Here is a 21,174-nt window from a genome sequence, read left to right as displayed (position 1 = left end):
AGACTCCATAGATTTGTTTATAATTTAGCACAAAACATTTCTGAGGTTATGTGTTCATTTTTGCCAAGTTGATTCACTGCATATTATAGCCATGGCAATACAATGTTACCATGGCACTCTCAGAAGTGCACTGTGTAATCTTCTAAATAACACAGCCACTTTAAATGAGTAACTATTCCATTAACCTAGTCTGCAGTTCAGCTCATCAAGGTTAAGTGCTTATGTTGGTTGTCCATTTGGAGAATATTGTGGCTATGACAAAGTTTCCATTATATGAGGCTTTACTTGGAGCCCATCTGTAACATGATTTATCAAAATGTACCAGGGAGTTCCTAGGATTGGTTATTTAGTATTAGACTGATTTAGGATTGGTATAATTTTGTATGATAACATTCTATGCAGATAGTTGCTCAAAATATAGATGATGACATGTAAAAAAGATATAATAGAATTAAACCTAATCATGGAACAGCATATCAAATATTCTTCAGGTGAAACTGAGCATCCCCTGAACATTATTAAAGACATGACAGATTATGAGCTGTGCACTGATCTTAACTACAGATGCAGACCATCAACACACAGCTGCTGGTACAAAACCTGGTGTTAATGTTGTTCTGAAAACTGATCTTTCTACATCCAATCAAGGAAGTGTGCTGTTTTGATTCTGTAGATTCTATCGATCATGAAAATTTAACTAAACCCATTTCATTTTTTACTCTACATCATTAGGCAACTGAAAGAGAAGAGGAAGATGGTAAACACAGTAATGAGATTTCTTTAGAGGGAATGCAGTTTTCCTCACTTATGGAATCAGTACAACCAGTTCAGACTGTTTCTTTACCCGAAATCACTGCCGATGCAGAGAGTTCCTCTGCAGATGCTGATTTTTCAAAGCAGCAGGGTTCTGCATTACACATTGACAGTGACAAGCAAACTTGCACCAAGACAGCAAAAGCCTGTAAAACTGTTCTGCATGCAGATCAGCCCAAAATAATACTTGAAGGGCAGCAGACAATGGAGTCTCCCAAAGTGGGAGATGATTTTGAATTCAGTTCTGACAAGCCTGATAAGGTAACAGACTCTAAATCAGGAACATCAAAAAGTAAAGAGGACCTTATGAAGTCATTGGATTGTCTAGAGATAAACGAACCAACCTCACTTATTGAGTCATTGCAGATAGATCAGACTGAAATTGTTAGTTCTCAACAAATACAAACCTATGTTTTGACAGAAAGTTCCACTCATGATGCACATTTGACAATTCCTCAGCCTTCTGCACTACCACATGGGGATAAAACATGTGCAGATATGCTACAATATAAGAACACTGATACAAAACAATCAACTGATGGCAGACCTGTTTTCTATCAGCGAAAAATTATATCTAGGGAATGGGACCGGCAAGAGACTGTAAACTCAGCTGGTGTTTTAAATAGTCCAGTATCAGAGGCTCTTGAATTTTCTACAACAGAAATTGATTCGTTGAATCAAACACCTGGTGCAAACCAGCCTCAATCTTGTGTGGTGCTCTTGGACAGTAACAACAAAAGTGTTCTTGAAAATGCTAAATCTTGTAGTACTATTTGGGATGTCGCTCAACCTGTAATAAAACCTGATGGGCAACAGTCACTGGAATTGGCCAAAACTAGGAACATTAATGAATTCAGTTCTGAAAATCTTACTGCTGGAGAAAGAGACTCTAAATCACTTATAAAAATAGATGAACTAAGTAAAACTGAAAATTATAATCTTCAGCAAAATCAAACAGCTGTTGTTACAGAATGTTTCTCTGGAAATGCACATGTGCAAAGTCAGCAACCTTCCACATTATCAGACATGGATAGTGGCATTTGTCCTAGAAATTCTGCTGCTAATTCAGAGGATGTGATATCAGGAACAAAAATATATAGTGAGGATCATATGCAGTCACTTGATTGTCAAGAGGAAATGCAATCATCCATACAAATAGAACCAGTGCAACCAAGTCAGAATGAAAATGCTGATCTTCAACAAGTCCAAACCCCTGTTGGTATAGAAGATTCCTGTGGAGACGTAGATGTGTCACAACATCAAGCTTCTTTGTTACCTGACAGAGAATCTGTAGAGGCAGATGTGCAGCAATGTCAAGCAGTTCAAGAAATTGGACTTGATACTATGTCCATTTCCTATCAGCAAACTGATGGCTCTATTGATCAGGGCAGGAAAGAGAGGCAACAGAAAGCTACTGGATATGACAAAAGCACAAATGAGCTGGACACCAAACAGTCTAAAGGAAAAGACAGCCATCATTCCCAGCAGTCCGGTTCTGTTAAGAAAAAGAAGAAAAGTAAGATTGTGATGAAAACAGATAAAAGAGTTAATACAGAAGACCGGAAAAGTGAAACAACAATCTCCAAAGAAATGAGTGAAGGCAGCTCTCAGCATCATCACACAACTAGCGCACGTCATCTTGATGCCACAGACACAACACAGCCTGCAGTCACAGAAGAGGATGTGCTGAATAACCAGGGAGTTGATTCAACTAAAGATCTTGATGAAAGAAATGTTTCCTACCAGCTGCACACTATGTCTATAGATTGTGACACAGGTGACAGACAACAAAAAGCAAGCCCAAGCACCAAAAGCACAACTGACCCAGAAACTGAACAGGCAAAATCCAAAGAGGACACCATCAAGTTCAGGCAAGAACCTGAATTCTCACACACAATAAGTGATATTTCACGAGGTCCAGTACCAGAGGTTCTTCAAATTTCTGGAACAGAAATAGAACAGAAACAGACAAATACAGAAGAAGATTATGTCACGTTGAGAAGGGGAACGGAGCCGACACACAGAGAAGCTGATGTTTCTTATGGTTCAGATTCAGAAGTCCACCAAATTTCTACAACAGTTATTGACCTTTCAAATCAGACACCTGATGCAAACCAGCCTGAATTTAGGACAGTACACATGGACAGTGACAACAAAGTCAGCAGTGGGCCTGCAACAGTCTGTAAATCCATTCTGGATGTTGATCAGCCCATAGCCAAACCTGATGGGCAGCAGTCAGTGAAGTATCCTACAGCAGGAGATCCTAATGACTTCAGTTTTGACAGTCTCACTGATAATGCAGCAGACTCTAAATCAAGCAGAACAAAAAGTGATGAGGCTCAAACAAAGTCAAAGGACAATGTTGTGAAAATCCAACTGTCCTTACATACAGAAGCAGTGCAATCAGTTCAGAATGAAGATGCTGATTTTTCACAGAATACATCAGCAGAAGTTCTTGACATTTCTAGAACAGAAATAGATTTGAGTCAGACGCCTGATATAAACCAGCCTGATTCTTGTATGTTACCCATAGACAGTGACAACCAAAGTAGTCTTGGTGCTGCAAAAGTTTATACCATCATTCTGGATGTTGATCAATCTCCATTAGAACCTGAGAAGCACCAGTCAGATGATGATAATGAATATGGTCCTGGAAATTCTGCTGCTAATTCAGAGGATGTGAAATCAGGAACAAAAGTATATAGTGAGGATCATATGCAGTCACTGGATTGTCAAGAGGAAATGCAATCATCCATACAAACAGAACCAGTGCAACCAAGTCAGAATGAAAATGCTGATCTTCAACAAGTCCAAACCCCTGTTGGTATAGAAGATTCCTGTGGAGACATAGATGTGTCACACCATCAAGCTTCTTTGTTACCTGACAGAGAATCTGTAGCGGCAGATGTGCAGCAATATCAAGCAGTTCAAGAAATAGGACCTGAGACTATAACCATTTCCTATCAGCAAACTGATGGATCTATAGATCAGGGCAGGAAAGAGAGAAAACAGAAAGCAACTGGATATGACAAAAGCACAAATGAGCAGGACACCAAACAGGCTAAAGGAAAAGACAGCCATCATTCCCAGCAGTCCGGTTCTGTTAAGAAAAAGAAGAAAAGCAAGAGTGTCAGGAAAACAGATAAAAGAGTTAATACAGAAGACCGGAAAAGTGAAACAACAATCTCCAAAGGAATGATTGAAGGCAGCTCTCAGCATCATCACACAACTAGCGCACGTCATCTTGATGCCACAGACACAACACAGCCTGCAGTCACAGAAGAGGATGTGCTGAATAACCAGGGAGTTGATTCAACTAAAGATCTTGATGGAAGAAATGTTTCCTACCAGCTGCACACTATGTCTATAGATTGTGACACAGGTGGCAGACAACAAAAAGCAAGCCCAAGCACCAAAAGCACAACTGACCCAGAAACTGAACAGGCAAAATCCAAAGAGGACACCATCAAGTTCAGGCAAGAACCTGAATACTCAGACACAATAAGTGATATTTCACAAGGTCCAGTACCAAAGGTTCTTCAAATTTCTAGAACAGAAATAGAACAGAAACAGACAAATACAGAAGAAGATTATGTCACGTTCAGAAGGGGAACTGAGCCGACACACAGAGAAGCTGATGTTTCTCATGGTCCAGATTCAGAAGTCCACCAAATTTCTGCAACAGTAATTGACCCTTCAAATCAGACACCTGATGCAAACCAGCCTGAATTTAGGACAGTACACATGGACAGTGACAACAAAGTCAGCATTGGGCCTGCAACAGTCTGTAAACCCATTCTGGATGTTGATCAGCTCATACCCAATCCTGATGGGCAGCAGTCAGTGAAGTATCCTACAGCAGGAGATCCTAATGACTTCAGTTTTGACAGTCTCACTGATAATGCAGCAGACTCTAAATCAAGCAGAACAAAATGTGATGAGGCTCAAACAAAGTCAGTGGACAATGTTGTGAAAATCCAACTGTCCTTACATTCAGAATCAGTGCAAACAGTTCAGAATGAAGATGCTCATTCGCATCAACAGCAGGCCAATGTTTGTGCAGACAGTACCACTGAAGATGCAGATTTGTCAAGGCAAGAATCCACAATACCAGTAATGGATGCATTGCAGAATCAGGAATTTGTTACAACAGCAGAGATTAATGTTAGATCTGATTACTACCAAAAATCTCCCTTTTATCCAGATCCACACCAACAGCCAGAGCACAAGAGGGCGATCCCAATTGAGAGAAATGAACCAGATTCAGAACAGGCAAAACCAGAAGAAACTAGTAAGTTCAGAGCAGTAAGTGAACAAAAACAAGAAGTTGATTTTTCACATAACACATCAGTAAAGGTTCTTGACATTTCTAGAACAGAAATAGATTTGAGTCAGATGCCTGATGTAAACCAGCCTGATTCTTGTATGTTACCCATAGACAGTGACAACCAAATTAGTCTTGGTGCTGCAAAAGTTTATACCATCATTCTGGATGTTGATCAATCTCCATTAGAACCTGAGAAGCACCAGTCAGATGATGATAATGAATATGGTCCTGGAAATTCTGCTGCTAATTCAGAGGATGTGAAATCAGGAACAAAAGTATATAGTGAGGATCATATGCAGTCACTGGATTGTCAAGAGGAAATGCAATCATCCATACAAACAGAACCAGTGCAACCAAGTCAGAATGAAAATGCTGATCTTCAAGTCCAAACCCCTGTTGGTATAGAAGATTCCTGTGGAGACGTAGATGTGTCACACCATCAAGCTTCTTTGCTACCTGACAGAGAATCTGTAGAAGCAGATGTGCAGCAATATCAAGCAGTTCAAGAAATAGAACCTGAGACTATAACCAATTCCTATCAGCAAACTGATGGATCTATAGATCAGGGCAGGAAAGAGAGACAACAGAATGCAACTGGATATGACAAAAGCACAAATGAGCAGGACACCAAACAGGCTAAAGGAAAAGACAGCCATCATTCCCAGCAGTCCGGTTCTGTTAAGAAAAAGAAGAAAAGCAAGAGTGTGATGAAAACAGATAAAAGAGTTAATACAGAAGACCGGAAAAGTGAAACAACAATCTCCAAAGGAATGAGTGAAGGCAGCTCTCAGCATCATCACACAACTAGCGCACGTCATCTTGATGCCACAGACACAACACAGCCTGCAGTCACAGAAGAGGATGTGCTGAATAACCAGGGAGTTGATTCAACTAAAGATCTTGATGGAAGAAATGTTTCCTACCAGCTGCACACTATGTCTATAGATTGTGACACGGGTGGCAGACAACAAAAAGCAAGCCCAAGCACCAAAAGCACAACTGACCCAGAAACTGAACAGGCAAAATCCAAAGAGGACACCATCAAGTTCAGGCAAGAACCTGAATACTCAGACACAAGAAGTGATATTTCACAAGGTCCAGTGCCAGAGGTTCTTCAAATTTCTGGAACAGAAATAGAACAGAAACAGACAAATACAGAAGAAGATTATGTCACGTTCAGAACGGGCACTGAGCCGACACACAGAGAAGCTGATGTTTCTTATGGTCCAGATTCAGAAGTCCTCCAAATTTCTACAACAGTAATTAACCCTTCAAATCAGACACCTGATGCAAACCAGCCTGAATTTAGGACACTACACATGGACAGTGACAACAAAGTCAGCATTGGGCCTGCAACAGTCTGTAAATCCATTCTGGATGTTGATCAGCCCACAGCCAAACCTGATGGGCAGCAGTCAGTGAAGTATCCTACAGCAGGATATCCTAATGACTTCAGTTTTGACAGTCTCACTGATAATGCAGCAGACTCTAAATCAAGCAGAACAAAAAGTGATGAGGCTCAAATGAAGTCAGTGGACAATGTTGTGAAAATCCAACTGTCCTTACATACAGAATCAGTGCAAACAGTTCAGCACGAAGATGCTGATTTTTCACATAATACATCAGCAGAAGTTCTTGACATTTCTAGAACAGAAATAGATTTGAGTCAGATGCCTGATATAAACCAGCCTGATTCTTGTATGTTACCCATAGAAAGTGACAACCAAAGTAGTCTTGGTGCTGCAAACGTTTATACCATCATTCTGGATGTTGATCAATCTCCATTAAAACCTGAGAAGCACCAGTCAGATGATGATAATGATGTTGGTCCTGGAAATTCTGCTGCTAATTCAGAGGATGTTAAATCAGGAACAAAAATATATAGTGAGGATCATATGCAGTCACTGGATTGTCAAGAGGAAATGCAATCATCCATACAAACAGAACCAGTGCAACCAAGTCAGAATGAAAATGCTGATCTTCAACAAGTCCAAACCCCTGTTGGTATAGAAGATTCCTGTGGAGACATAGATGTGTCACACCATCAAGCTTCTTTGTTACCTGACAGAGAATCTGTAGAGGCAGATGTGCAGCAATGTCAAGCAGTTCAAGAAATTGGACTTGATACTATGTCCATTTCCTATCAGCAAACTGATGGCTCTATTGATCAGGGCAGGAAAGAGAAGCAACAGAAAGCTACTGGATATGACAAAAGCACAAATGAGCTGGACACCAAACAGTCTAAAGGAAAAGACAGCCATCATTCCCAGCAGTCCGGTTCTGTTAAGAAAAAGAAGAAAAGTAAGATTGTGATGAAAACAGATAAAAGAGTTAATACAGAAGACCGGAAAAGTGAAACAACAATCTCCAAAGAAATGAGTGAAGGCAGCTCTCAGCATCATCACACAACTAGCGCACGTCATCTTGATGCCACAGACACAACACAGCCTGCAGTCACAGAAGAGGATGTGCTGAATAACCAGGGAGTTGATTCAACTAAAGATCTTGATGGAAGAAATATTTCCTACCAGCTGCACACTATGTCTATAGATTGTGACACAGGTGGCAGACAACAAAAAGCAAGCCCAAGCACCAAAAGCACAACTGACCCAGAAACTGAACAGGCAAAATCCAAAGAGGACACCAAGTTCAGGCAAGAACCTGAATACTCAGACACAAGAAGTGATATTTCACAAGGTCCAGTGCCAGAGGTTCTTCAAATTTCTGGAACAGAAATAGAACATAAACAGACAAATACAGAAGAAGATTATGTCACGTTCAGAACGGTCACTGAGCCGACACACAGAGAAGCTGATGTTTCTTATGGTCCAGATTCAGAAGTTCTCCAAATTTCTACAACAGTAATTAACCCTTCAAATCAGACACCTGATGCAAACCAGCCTGAATTTAGGACACTACACATGGACAGTGACAACAAAGTCAGCATTGGGCCTGCAACAGTCTGTAAATCCATTCTGGATGTTGATCAGCCCACAGCCAAACCTGATGGGCAGCAGTCAGTGAAGTATCCTACAGCAGGATATCCTAATGACTTCAGTTTTGACAGTCTCACTGATAATGCAGCTGACTCTAAATCAAGCAGAACAAAAAATGATGAGGCTCAAACGAAGTCAGTGGACAATGTTGTGAAAATCCAACTGTCCTTACATACAGAATCAGTGCAAACAGTTCAGAATGAAGATGCTCAATCGCATCAACAGCAGGCCAATGTTTGTGCAGACAGTACCACTGAAGATGCAAATTTGTCAAGTCAAGAATCTACAATACCAGTAATGGATGCATTGCAGAATCAACAAGTTGTTACAACAGCAGAGATTAATGTTAGATCTGATTACGCCCAAAAATCTCCTGTGTATCTAGATCCGCACCAACAGCCAGGGCACAAGAGGGCGATCCCAATTGAGAGAAATGAACCAGATTCAGAACAGGTAAAACCAGAAGAAACTAGTAAGTTCAGAGCAGTAAGTGAACAAAAACAAGAAGAAGTTGATTTTTCACATAATACATCAGCAGAAGTTCTTGACATTTCTAGAACAGAAATAGATTTGAGTCAGACGCCTGATATAAACCAGCCTGATTCTTGTATGTTACCCATAGACAGTGACAACCACAGTAGTATTGGTGCTGCAAAAGTTTATACCATCATTCTGGATGTTGATCAATCTCCATTAAAACCTGAGAAGCACCAGTCAGATGATGATAATGAATATGGTCCTGGAAATTCTGCTGCTAATTCAAAGGATGTGAAACCAGGAACAAACATATATAGTGAGGATCATATGCTGTCACTGGATTGTCAAGAGGAAATGCAATCATCCATACAAACAGAACCAGTGCAACCAAGTCAGAATGAAAATGCTGATCTTCAACAAGTCCAAACCCCTGTTGGTATAGAAGATTCCCATGGAGAAGTAGATGTGTCACACCATCAAGTTTCTTTGTTACCTGACAGAGAATCTGTAGAGGCAGATGTGCAGCAATATCAAGCAGTTCAAGAAATAGAACCTGAGACCATAACCATTTCCTATCAGCAAACTGATGGATCCATAGATCAGGGCAGGAAAGAGAGACAACAGAAAGCTACTGGATATGACAAAAGCACAAATGAGCAGGACACCAAACAGTCTAAAGGAATAGACAGCCATCATTCCCAGCAGTCCAGTTCTGTTAAGAAAAAGAAGAAAAGCAAGAGTGTGATGAAAACAGATAAAAGAGTTAATACAGAAGACCGGAAAAGTGAAACAACAATCTCCAAAGAAATGTGTGAAGGCAGCTCTCAGCATCATCACACAACTAGCGCACGTCATCTTGATGCCACAGACACAACACAACTTGCAGTTACAGAAAAAAATGTGCTGAATAACCAGGGAGTTGATTCAACTAAAGATCTTGATGAAAGAAATGTTTCCTACCAGCTGCACACTATGTCTATAGATTGTGACACAGGGGACAGACAACAAAATGCAAGCCCAAGCACCAAAAGCACAACTGACCCAGAAACTGAACAGGCAAAATCCAAAGAGGACACCAAGTTCAGGCAAGAACCTGAATATTCAGACACAATAATTGATATTTCACAAGGTCCAGTACCAGAGGTTCTTCAAATTTCTAGAACAGAAATAGAACATAAACAGACAAATACAGAAGAAGATTATGTCACGTTCAGAAGGGGAACTGAGCCGACACACAGAGAAGCTGATGTTTCTTATGGTCCAGATTCAGAAGTTCTCCAAATTTCTGCAACAGTAATTGACCCTTCAAATCAGACACCTGATGCAAACCAGCCTGAATTTAGGACAGTACACATGGACAGTGACAACAAAGTCAGCATTGGGCCTGCAACAGTCTGTAAATCCATTCAGGATGTTGATCAGCGCACAGCCAAACCTGATGGGCAGCAGTCAGTGAAGTATCCTACAGCAGGATATCCTAATGACTTCAGTTTTGACAGTCTCACTGATAATGCAGCTGACTCTAAATCAAGCAGAACAAAAAGTGATGAGGCTCAAACGAAGTCAGTGGACAATGTTGTGAAAATCCAACTGTCCTTACATACAGAATCAGTGCAATCAGTTCAGAATGAAGATGCTGATTTTTCACATAATACATCAGCAGAAGTTCTTGACATTTCTAGAACAGAAATAGATTTGAGTCAGACGCCTGATATAAACCAGCCTGATTCTTGTATGTTACCCATAGACAGTGACAACCACAGTAGTCTTGGTGCTGCAAAAGTTTATACCATCATTCTGGATGTTGATCAATCTCCATTAAAACCTGAGAAGCACCAGTCAGATGATGATAATGAATATGGTCCTGGAAATTCTGCTGCTAATTCAGAGGATGTGAAATCAGGAACAAACATATATAGTGAGGATCATATGCAGTCACTGGATTGTCAAGAGGAAATGCAATCATCCATACAAACAGAACCAGTGCAACCAAGTCAGAATGAAAATGCTGATCTTCAACAAGTCCAAACCCCTGTTGGTATAGAAGATTCCTGTGGAGACATAGATGTGTCACACCATCAAGCTTCTTTGTTACCTGACAGAGAATCTGTAGAGGCAGATGTGCAGCAATGTCAAGCAGTTCAAGAAATTGGACTTGATACTATGTCCATTTCCTATCAGCAAACTGATGGCTCTATTGATCAGGGCAGGAAAGAGAGGCAACAGAAAGCTACTGGATATGACAAAAGCACAAATGAGCTGGACACCAAACAGTCTAAAGGAAAAGACAGCCATCATTACCAGCAGTCCGGTTCTGTTAAGAAAAAGAAGAAAAGTAAGATTGTGATGAAAACAGATAAAAGAGTTAATACAGAAGACCGGAAAAGTGAAACAACAATCTCCAAAGAAATGAGTGAAGGCAGCTCTCAGCATCATCACACAACTAGCGCACGTCATCTTGATGCCACAGACACAACACAGCCTGCAGTCACAGAAGAGGATGTGCTGAATAACCAGGGAGTTGATTCAACTAAAGATCTTGATGGAAGAAATGTTTCCTACCAGCTGCACACTATGTCTATAGATTGTGACACAGGTGGCAGACAACAAAAAGCAAGCCCAAGCACCAAAAGCACAACTGACCCAGAAACTGAACAGGCAAAATCCAAAGAGGACACCAAGTTCAGGCAAGAACCTGAATATTCAGACACAATAATTGATATTTCACAAGGTCCAGTACCAGAGGTTCTTCAAATTTCTAGAACAGAAATAGAACATAAACAGACAAATACAGAAGAAGATTATGTCACGTTCAGAAGGGGAACTGAGCCGACACACAGAGAAGCTGATGTTTCTTATGGTCCAGATTCAGAAGTTCTCCAAATTTCTGCAACAGTAATTGACCCTTCAAATCAGACACCTGATGCAAACCAGCCTGAATTTAGGACAGTACACATGGACAGTGACAACAAAGTCAGCATTGGGCCTGCAACAGTCTGTAAATCCATTCAGGATGTTGATCAGCGCACAGCCAAACCTGATGGGCAGCAGTCAGTGAAGTATCCTACAGCAGGATATCCTAATGACTTCAGTTTTGACAGTCTCACTGATAATGCAGCTGACTCTAAATCAAGCAGAACAAAAAGTGATGAGGCTCAAACGAAGTCAGTGGACAATGTTGTGAAAATCCAACTGTCCTTACATACAGAATCAGTGCAATCAGTTCAGAATGAAGATGCTGATTTTTCACATAATACATCAGCAGAAGTTCTTGACATTTCTAGAACAGAAATAGATTTGAGTCAGACGCCTGATATAAACCAGCCTGATTCTTGCATGTTACCCATAGACAGTGACAACCACAGTAGTCTTGGTGCTGCAAAAGTTTATACCATCATTCTGGATGTTGATCAATCTCCATTAAAACCTGAGAAGCACCAGTCAGATGATGATAATGAATATGGTCCTGGAAATTCTGCTGCTAATTCAGAGGATGTGAAATCAGGAACAAACATATATAGTGAGGATCATATGCAGTCACTGGATTGTCAAGAGGAAATGCAATCATCCATACAAACAGAACCAGTGCAACCAAGTCAGAATGAAAATGCTGATCTTCAACAAGTCCAAACCCCTGTTGGTATAGAAGATTCCTGTGGAGACATAGATGTGTCACAACATCAAGCTTCTTTGTTACCTGACAGAGAATCTGTAGAGGCAGATGTGCAGCAATGTCAAGCAGTTCAAGAAATTGGACTTGATACTATGTCCATTTCCTATCAGCAAACTGATGGCTCTATTGATCAGGGCAGGAAAGAGAGGCAACAGAAAGCTACTGGATATGACAAAAGCACAAATGAGCTGGACACCAAACAGTCTAAAGGAAAAGACAGCCATCATTACCAGCAGTCCGGTTCTGTTAAGAAAAAGAAGAAAAGTAAGATTGTGATGAAAACAGATAAAAGAGTTAATACAGAAGACCGGAAAAGTGAAACAACAATCTCCAAAGAAATGAGTGAAGGCAGCTCTCAGCATCATCACACAACTAGCGCACGTCATCTTGATGCCACAGACACAACACAGCCTGCAGTCACAGAAGAGGATGTGCTGAATAACCAGGGAGTTGATTCAACTAAAGATCTTGATGGAAGAAATGTTTCCTACCAGCTGCACACTATGTCTATAGATTGTGACACAGGTGGCAGACAACAAAAAGCAAGCCCAAGCACCAAAAGCACAACTGACCCAGAAACTGAACAGGCAAAATCCAAAGAGGACACCAAGTTCAGGCAAGAACCTGAATATTCAGACACAATAATTGATATTTCACAAGGTCCAGTACCAGAGGTTCTTCAAATTTCTAGAACAGAAATAGAACATAAACAGACAAATACAGAAGAAGATTATGTCACGTTCAGAAGGGGAACTGAGCCGACACACAGAGAAGCTGATGTTTCTTATGGTCCAGATTCAGAAGTTCTCCAAATTTCTGCAACAGTAATTGACCCTTCAAATCAGACACCTGATGCAAACCAGCCTGAATTTAGGACAGTACACATGGACAGTGACAACAAAGTCAGCATTGGGCCTGCAACAGTCTGTAAATCCATTCAGGATGTTGATCAGCGCACAGCCAAACCTGATGGGCAGCAGTCAGTGAAGTATCCTACAGCAGGATATCCTAATGACTTCAGTTTTGACAGTCTCACTGATAATGCAGCTGACTCTAAATCAAGCAGAACAAAAAGTGATGAGGCTCAAACGAAGTCAGTGGACAATGTTGTGAAAATCCAACTGTCCTTACATACAGAATCAGTGCAATCAGTTCAGAATGAAGATGCTGATTTTTCACATAATACATCAGCAGAAGTTCTTGACATTTCTAGAACAGAAATAGATTTGAGTCAGATGCCTGATATAAACCAGCCTGATTCTTGTATGTTACCCATAGACAGTGACAAGCAAATTAGTCTTGGTGCTGAAAATGTTTATACCATCATTCTAGATGTTGATCAATCTCCATTAGAACCTGAGAAGCCCCAGTCAGATGATGATAATGAGTATGGTCCTGGAAATTCTGCTGCTAATTCAGAGGATGTGAAATCAGGAACAAAAGTATATAGTGAGGATCATATGCAGTCACTGGATTGTCAAGAGGAAATGCAATCATCCATACAAACAGAACCAGTGCAACCAAGTCAGAATGAAAATGCTGATCTTCAACAAGTCCAAACCCCTGTTGGTATAGAAGATTCCGGTGGAGACATAGATGTGTCACACCATCAAGCTTCTTTGTTACCTGACAGAGAATCTGTAGAGGCAGACGTGCAGCAATGTCAAGCAGTTCAAGAAATTGGACTTGATACTATGTCCATTTCCTATCAGCAAACTGATGGCTCTATTGATCAGGGCAGGAAAGAGAGGCAACAGAAAGCTACTGGATATGACAAAAGCACAAATGAGCTGGACACCAAACAGTCTAAAGGAAAAGACAGCCATCATTCCCAGCAGTCTGGTTCTGTTAAGAAAAAGAAGAAAAGTAAGATTATGATGAAAACAGATAAAAGAGTTAATACAGAAGACCGGAAAAGTGAAACAACAATCTCCAAAGAAATGAGTGAAGGCAGCTCTCAGCATCATCACACAACTAGCGCACGTCATCTTGATGCCACAGACACAACACAGCCCGCAGTCACAGAAGAGGATGTGCTGAATAACCAGGGAGTTGATTCAACGAAAGATCTTGATGGAAGAAATGTTTCCTACCAGCTGCACACTATGTCTATAGATTGTGACACAGGTGGCAGACAACAAAAAGCAAGCCCAAGCACCAAAAGCACAACTGACCCAGAAACTGAACAGGCAAAATCCAAAGAGGACACCAAGTTCAGGCAAGAACCTGAATACTCAGACACAAGAAGTGATATTTCACAAGGTCCAGTGCCAGAGGTTCTTCAAGTTTCTGGAACAGAAATAGAACAGAAACAGACAAATACAGAAGAAGATTATTTCACGTTCAGAACGGGCACTGAGCCGACACACAGAGAAGCTGATGTTTCTTATGGTCCAGATTCAGAAGTCCTCCAAATTTCTACAACAGTAATTTACCCTTCAAATCAGACACCTGATGTAAACCAGCCTGAATTTAGGACAGTACACATGGACAGTGACAACAAAGTCAGCATTGGGCCTGCAACAGTCTGTAAATCCATTCTGGATGTTGATCAGCCGACAGCCAATCCTGATGGGCAGCAGTCAGTGAAGTATCCTACAGCAGGATATCCTAATGACTTCAGTTTTGACAGTCTCACTGATAATGCAGCAGACTCTAAATCAAGCAGAACAAAAAGTGATGAGGCTCAAACGAAGTCAGTGGACAATGTTGTGAAAATCCAACTGTCCTTACATACAGAATCAGTGCAATCAGTTCAGAATGAAGATGCTGATTTTTCACATAATACATCAGCAGAAGTTCTTGACATTTCTAGAACAGAAATAGATTTGAGTCAGATGCCTGATATAAACCAGCCTGATTCTTGCATGTTACCCATAGACAGTGACAACCAAAGTAGTCTTGGTGCTGCAAAAGTTTATACCATCATTCTGGATGTTGATCAATCTCCATTAGAACCTGAGAAGCACCAGTCAGATGATGATAATTACTTTGGTCCTGGAAATTCTGCTGCTAATTCAGAGGATGTGAAATCAGGAACAAAAGTATATAGTGAGGATCATATGCAGTCACTGGATTGTCAAGAGGAAATGCAATCATCCATACAAACAGAACCAGTGCAACCAAGTCAGAATGAAAATGCTGATCTTCAACAAGTCCAAACCCCTGTTGGTATAGAAGATTCCTGTGGAGACGTAGATGTGTCACACCATCAAGCTTCTTTGTTACCTGACAGAGAATCTGTAGAGGCAGATGTGCAGCAATATCAAGCAGTTCAAGAAATAGGGCCTGAGACTATAACCATTACCTATGAGCAAACTGATGGATCTATAGATCAGGGCAGGAAAGAGAGACAACAGAAAGCAACTGGATATGACAAAAACACAAATGAGCAGGACACCAAACAGGCTAAAGGAAAAGACAGCCATCATTCCCAGCAGTCCGGTTCTGTTAAGAAAAAGAAGAAAAGCAATAGTGTGATTAAAACAGATAAAAGAGTTAATACAGAAGACCGGAAAAGTGAAACAACAATCTCCAAAGGAATGAGTGAAGGCAGCTCTCAGCATCATCACACAACTAGCGCACGTCATCTTGATGCCACAGACACAACACAGCCTGCAGTCACAGAAGAGGATGTGCTGAATAACCAGGGAGTTGATTCAACTAAAGATCTTGATGGAAGAAATGTTTCCTACCAGCTGCACACTATGTCTATAGATTGTGACACTGGTGACAGACAACAAAAAGCAAGCCTAAGCACCAAAAGCACAACTGACCCAGAAACTGAACAGGCAAAATCCAAAGAGGACACCATCAAGTTCAGGCAAGAACCTGAATTCTCACACACAATAAGTGATATTTCACAAGGTCCAGTACCAGAGGTTCTTCAAATTTCTGGAACAGAAATAGAACAGAAACAGACAAATACAGAAGAAGATTATGTCACGTTCAGAACGGGCACTGAGCCGACACACAGAGAAGCTGATGTTTCTTATGGTCCAGATTCAGAAGTCCTCCAAATTTCTACAGCAGTAATTAACCCTTCAAATCAGACACCTGATGCAAACCAGCCTGAATTTAGGACACTACACATGAACAGTGACAACAAAGTCAGCATTGGGCCTGCAACAGTCTGTAAATCCATTCTGGATGTTGATCAGCCCACAGCCAAACCTGATGGGCAGCAGTCAGTGAAGTATCCTACAGCAGGAGATCCTAATGACTTCAGTTTTGACAGTCTCACTGATAATGCAGCAGACTCTAAATCAAGCAGAACAAAAAGTGATGAGGCTCAAATGAAGTCAGTGGACAATGTTGTGAAAATCCAACTGTCCTTACATACAGAATCAGTGCAATCAGTTCAGAATGAAGATGCTCAATCACATCAACAGCAGGCCAATGTTTGTGCAGACAGTACCACTGAAGATGCAGATTTGTCAAGTCAAGAATCTACAATACCAGTAATGGATGCATTGCAGAATCAACAAGTTGTTACAACAGCAGAGATTAATGTTAGATCTGATTACTCCCAAAAATCTCCTGTGTATCCAGATCCACACCAACAGCCAGGGCACAAGAGGGCGATCCCAATTGAGAGAAATGAACCAGATTCAGAACAGGCAAAACCAGAAGAAACTAGTAAGTTCAGAGCAGTAAGTGAACAAAAACAAGAAGAAGTTGATTTTTCACATAATACATCAGCAGAAGTTCTTGACATTTCTAGAACAGAAATAGATTTGAGTCAGACGCCTGATATAAACCAGCCTGATTCTTGTATGTTACCCATAGACAGTGACAACCACAGTAGTCTTGGTGCTGCAAAAGTTTATACCATCATTCTGGATGTTGATCAATCTCCATTAAAACCTGAGAAGCACCAGTCAGATGATGATAATGAATATGGTCCTGGAAATTCTGCTGCTAATTCAGAGGATGTGAAATCAGGAACAAAAATATATAGTGAGGATCATATGCAGTCACTGGATTGTCAAGAGGAAATGCAATCATCCATACAAACAGAACCAGTGCAACCAATTCAGAATGAAAATGCTGATCTTCAACAAGTCCAAACCCCTGTTGGTATAGAAGATTCCTGTGGAGACGTAGATGTGTCACACCATCAAGTTTCTTTGTTACCTGACAGAGAATCTGTAGCGGCAGATGCGCAGCAATATCAAGCAGTTCAAGAAATAGAACCTGAGACCATAACCATTTCCTATCAGCAAACTGATGGATCTATAGATCAGGGCAGGAAAGAGAGACAACAGAAAGCTACTGGATATGACAAAAGCACAAATGAGCAGGACACCAAACAGTCTAAAGGAAAAGACTGCCATAATTCCGAGGATTCCAGTTCTGTTAGGAAAAAGAAGAAAAGCAAGAGTGTGATGAAAACAGATAAAAGAGTTAATACAGAAGACCGGAAAAGTGAAACAACAATCTCCAAAGAAATGTGTGAAGGCAGCTCTCAGCATCATCACACAACTAGCGCACGTCATCTTGATGCCACAGACACAACACAACCTGCAGTTACAGAAGAGGATGTGCTGAATAACCAGGGAGTTGATTCAACTAAAGATCTTGATGGAAGAAATGTTTCCTACCAGCTGCACACTATGTCTATAGATTGTGACACAGGGGACAGACAACAAAATGCAAGCCCAAGCACCAAAAGCACAACTGACCCAGAAACTGAACAGGCAAAATCCAAAGAGGACACCATCAAGTTCAGGCAAGAACCTGAATTCTCACACACAATAATTGATATTTCACAAGGTCCAGTACCAGAGGTTCTTCAAATTTCTGGAACAGAAATAGAACATAAACAGACAAATACAGAAGAAGATTATATTACGTTCAGAACAAGAACTGAGCCAACACACAGAGAAGCTGATGTTTCTTATGGTCCAGATTCAGAAGTCCTCCAAATTTCTACAACAGTAATTAACCCTTCAAATCAGACACCTGATGCAAACCAGCCTGAATTTAGGACAGTACACATGGACAGTGACAACAAAGTCAGCATTGGGCCTGAAACAGTCTGTAAATCCATTCTGGATGTTGATCAGCCCACAGCCAAACCTGATGGGCAGCAGTCAGTGAAGTATCCTACAGCAGGAGATCCTAATGACTTCAGTTTTGACAGTCTCACTGATAATGCAGCAGACTCTAAATCAAGCAGAACAAAAAGTGATGAGGCTCAAATGAAGTCAGTGGACAATGTTGTGAAAATCCAACTGTCCTTACATACAGAATCAGTGCAATCGGTTCAGAATGAAGATGCTGATTTTTCACATAATACATCAGCAGAAGTTCTTGACATTTCTAGAACAGAAATAGATTTGAGTCAGATGCCTGATATAAACCAGCCTGATTCTTGTATGTTACCCATAGAAAGTGACAACCAAAGTAGTCTTGGTGCTGCAAACGTTTATACCATCATTCTGGATGTTGATCAATCTCCATTAAAACCTGAGAAGCACCAGTCAGATGATGATAATGATGTTGGTCCTGGAAATTATGCTGCTAATTCAGAGGATGTTAAATCAGGAACAAAAATATATAGTGAGGATCATATGCAGTCACTGGATTGTCAAGAGGAAATGCAATCATCCATACAAACAGAACCAGTGCAACCAAGTCAGAATGAAAATGCTGATCTTCAACAAGTCCAAACCCCTGTTGGTATAGAAGATTCCTGTGGAGACGTAGATATGTCACACCATCAAGCTTCTTTGTTACCTGACAGAGAATCTGTAGAGGCAGATGTCCAGCAATATCAAGCAGTTCAAGAAATTGAACCTGATACTATATCCATTCAACAATCTACAATACCAGTCATGGATGTGCTGCAGAATCAGGAAGCTGTTACTACAGCAGAGATTTATTTTGATGACAACGTGGACAGACTAAAAATCACAAATTTAGATGCCACGGTTGACCCAGATACTGATAAGGCTGAATCAGATTCATACATTTTCAAAACTAATCCAACACACAGACGCACTGATATTTCACAATGTCCAGTCCCAGAGGAAGATGAATTTCCTACTACTGACTTGTCAAATCAGATATCTGATACAAACAAGTGTGAACCTCATATGTCATCCACGAAGAGTGAAACCAGTAATACCCCTTGGACTGATCAAGTATTTACTATTATTCCCGATGTTGATCATCCCATACTTAAACCTGATGCTCAGGAGTCTATGGAGCTTCCCAAAGCTGGAGATGCTGATGAATTCAGTTCTGAACACTTGTCAGATTTGTCAAGTAAACAAGCTTCAGCGTTTTCAACGCTAACAATTCAGACTCGAAATCCTCATTCCCAAGTCCAAATCTCTGTTGATGCAGAAACATCTGGACATGAAGATATGTCAGTTGATCAAGATTGTATGATGCTTCACAGAGATATTACAGGAACACATGTGCTGCATAATGAGGTTGTTGCTATAACAGAAGATCATGACCCCACTGGCAATATGATCGGAGCGAATAAAAATGACCAGGCCATAGAAGACTCTCACGAAACAACAAATATAAATCAAGCACCCACTGAACTAGCAATAGCAGGTGACAGAGAGTGTTTTAAGCCTGCCAGTCCTATAATTCTGAAGCAAAACACAAAGGAAGAACAGACAAATTATCAAGAACAAAAGAAGTCTGAGACGTCTAGTTCCAACAAAACGAGTGAAGGCAGCTCTCTGCAATCTCAAACGGCTACAAGGCATATAAATGCCACTGAAACAACAATAACTGAATCCAAAGAATATAGTCAAAAATATACTCCATCACCCACAAATGTCTGTACTTTAGCTGTTAAAGCATTGGATGCTATAGAAGGCAGAGAAGACATGGATTTCCCAGAGAATACAGATAGACAGCTGAGTGAAACAAGGTCCACCCTTGTAGGTACTAGCCATTCCAGTACCACAGGCAGTCATCCTTACAATATAAAGTCAACAGACCTTAACAACAGCATTCAGAAGCAAGTTCCTAATTCAGGGGACATTTCAGAGACATCCAGAGCTGAGTCACAGATAACCACTGCAGTACCATTACAGCTCGATTTCAGCATCCATGCAGAAGCAGGCTCAAAGGAGCAGGCTGAGAATACAGACAGCAGTGACTGCTTACAGGTATCTTCACATGCATTGACTTTATATGATTTTCAATGTAGCCATTCATTGCCAGTGTGGTCCTCCATGATACAATAGGGAAAAAAGGCACAATTGTTGAGTTTTGTCGCTGAGTGTGCGATCAGACTCCTGTCAGCACTTCATTTAAACTGTTCAACGTGAAGCTTTCAGGGGGTTTTCACAGCACAGAAAAATGTTTCCTTTATTGCTTTGACATTTCTAAGCCTTTTTTGAAAGGCAAAATTTTATGAGATGTGGCACAGCTGTATTTGAATAGTTTTTTTGAAAAGGTCATTTGAAATAAATTACGAACATTTAAAATGTGAATAATGTTTTTTTGTGTGCTGAAGATCCCAGGAAACTTCCTATTTAAAAAAATTCTTTCGTTGCCATTTCTTGTGGTACTTTCTCACTGTCACTTTTAATGCCAAATCTAAGTATAATGGCTTGATATTTAACATTTGGACCATTCTGAGCACTTTTCTAATATGTTTATTGTGTGAACTCCTGTATTTTTCACATATTTTTCCTGTAGTATGCATTTGATAAGCTAGTTGGTTAGTTTTATTTTAAAGTCTATAACATACAGTATATTCAGTTTGGTGTGTGATGTGGCTTTGAAGCTGGCAGGTTTTGCATGTGAATGGTTGATGAATTATATTATATGCAACAACTAGTTGTACAGACCTGCTGAACAGCTGTTATCTGGGTTGCTCAAGGCACACCACGCCCCATAGGAAAGCTCCAACT

At 40.6% G+C, this 21,174-nt stretch overlaps 1 protein-coding gene across 10 annotated transcripts in view; it reads left to right on the top strand.

Moving 5' to 3' along the window:
• LOC113644663 overlaps nucleotides 1-21,174 on the top strand; it is a 115,470-nt gene that overhangs the window by 30,094 nt on the left and 64,202 nt on the right. For 9 of the 10 annotated variants that reach the window (XM_047801492.1, XM_047801495.1, XM_047801494.1 and 6 more), the window contains one exon: nucleotides 733-20,424. In XM_047801492.1, the coding sequence (XP_047657448.1) occupies nucleotides 733-20,424 (19,692 nt within the window). The remainder of the gene's footprint in view (nucleotides 1-732; nucleotides 20,425-21,174) is intronic. The other variant, XM_047801496.1, reaches the window with a different exon arrangement.

Source organism: Tachysurus fulvidraco, chromosome 16 (assembly GCF_022655615.1).
Source record: "Tachysurus fulvidraco isolate hzauxx_2018 chromosome 16, HZAU_PFXX_2.0, whole genome shotgun sequence".
NCBI lineage: Eukaryota > Metazoa > Chordata > Actinopteri > Siluriformes > Bagridae > Tachysurus > Tachysurus fulvidraco.
The sequence above is the reverse complement of the archived record's forward strand: the minus strand, read 5'-3'. Positions and strand labels throughout refer to the sequence as shown.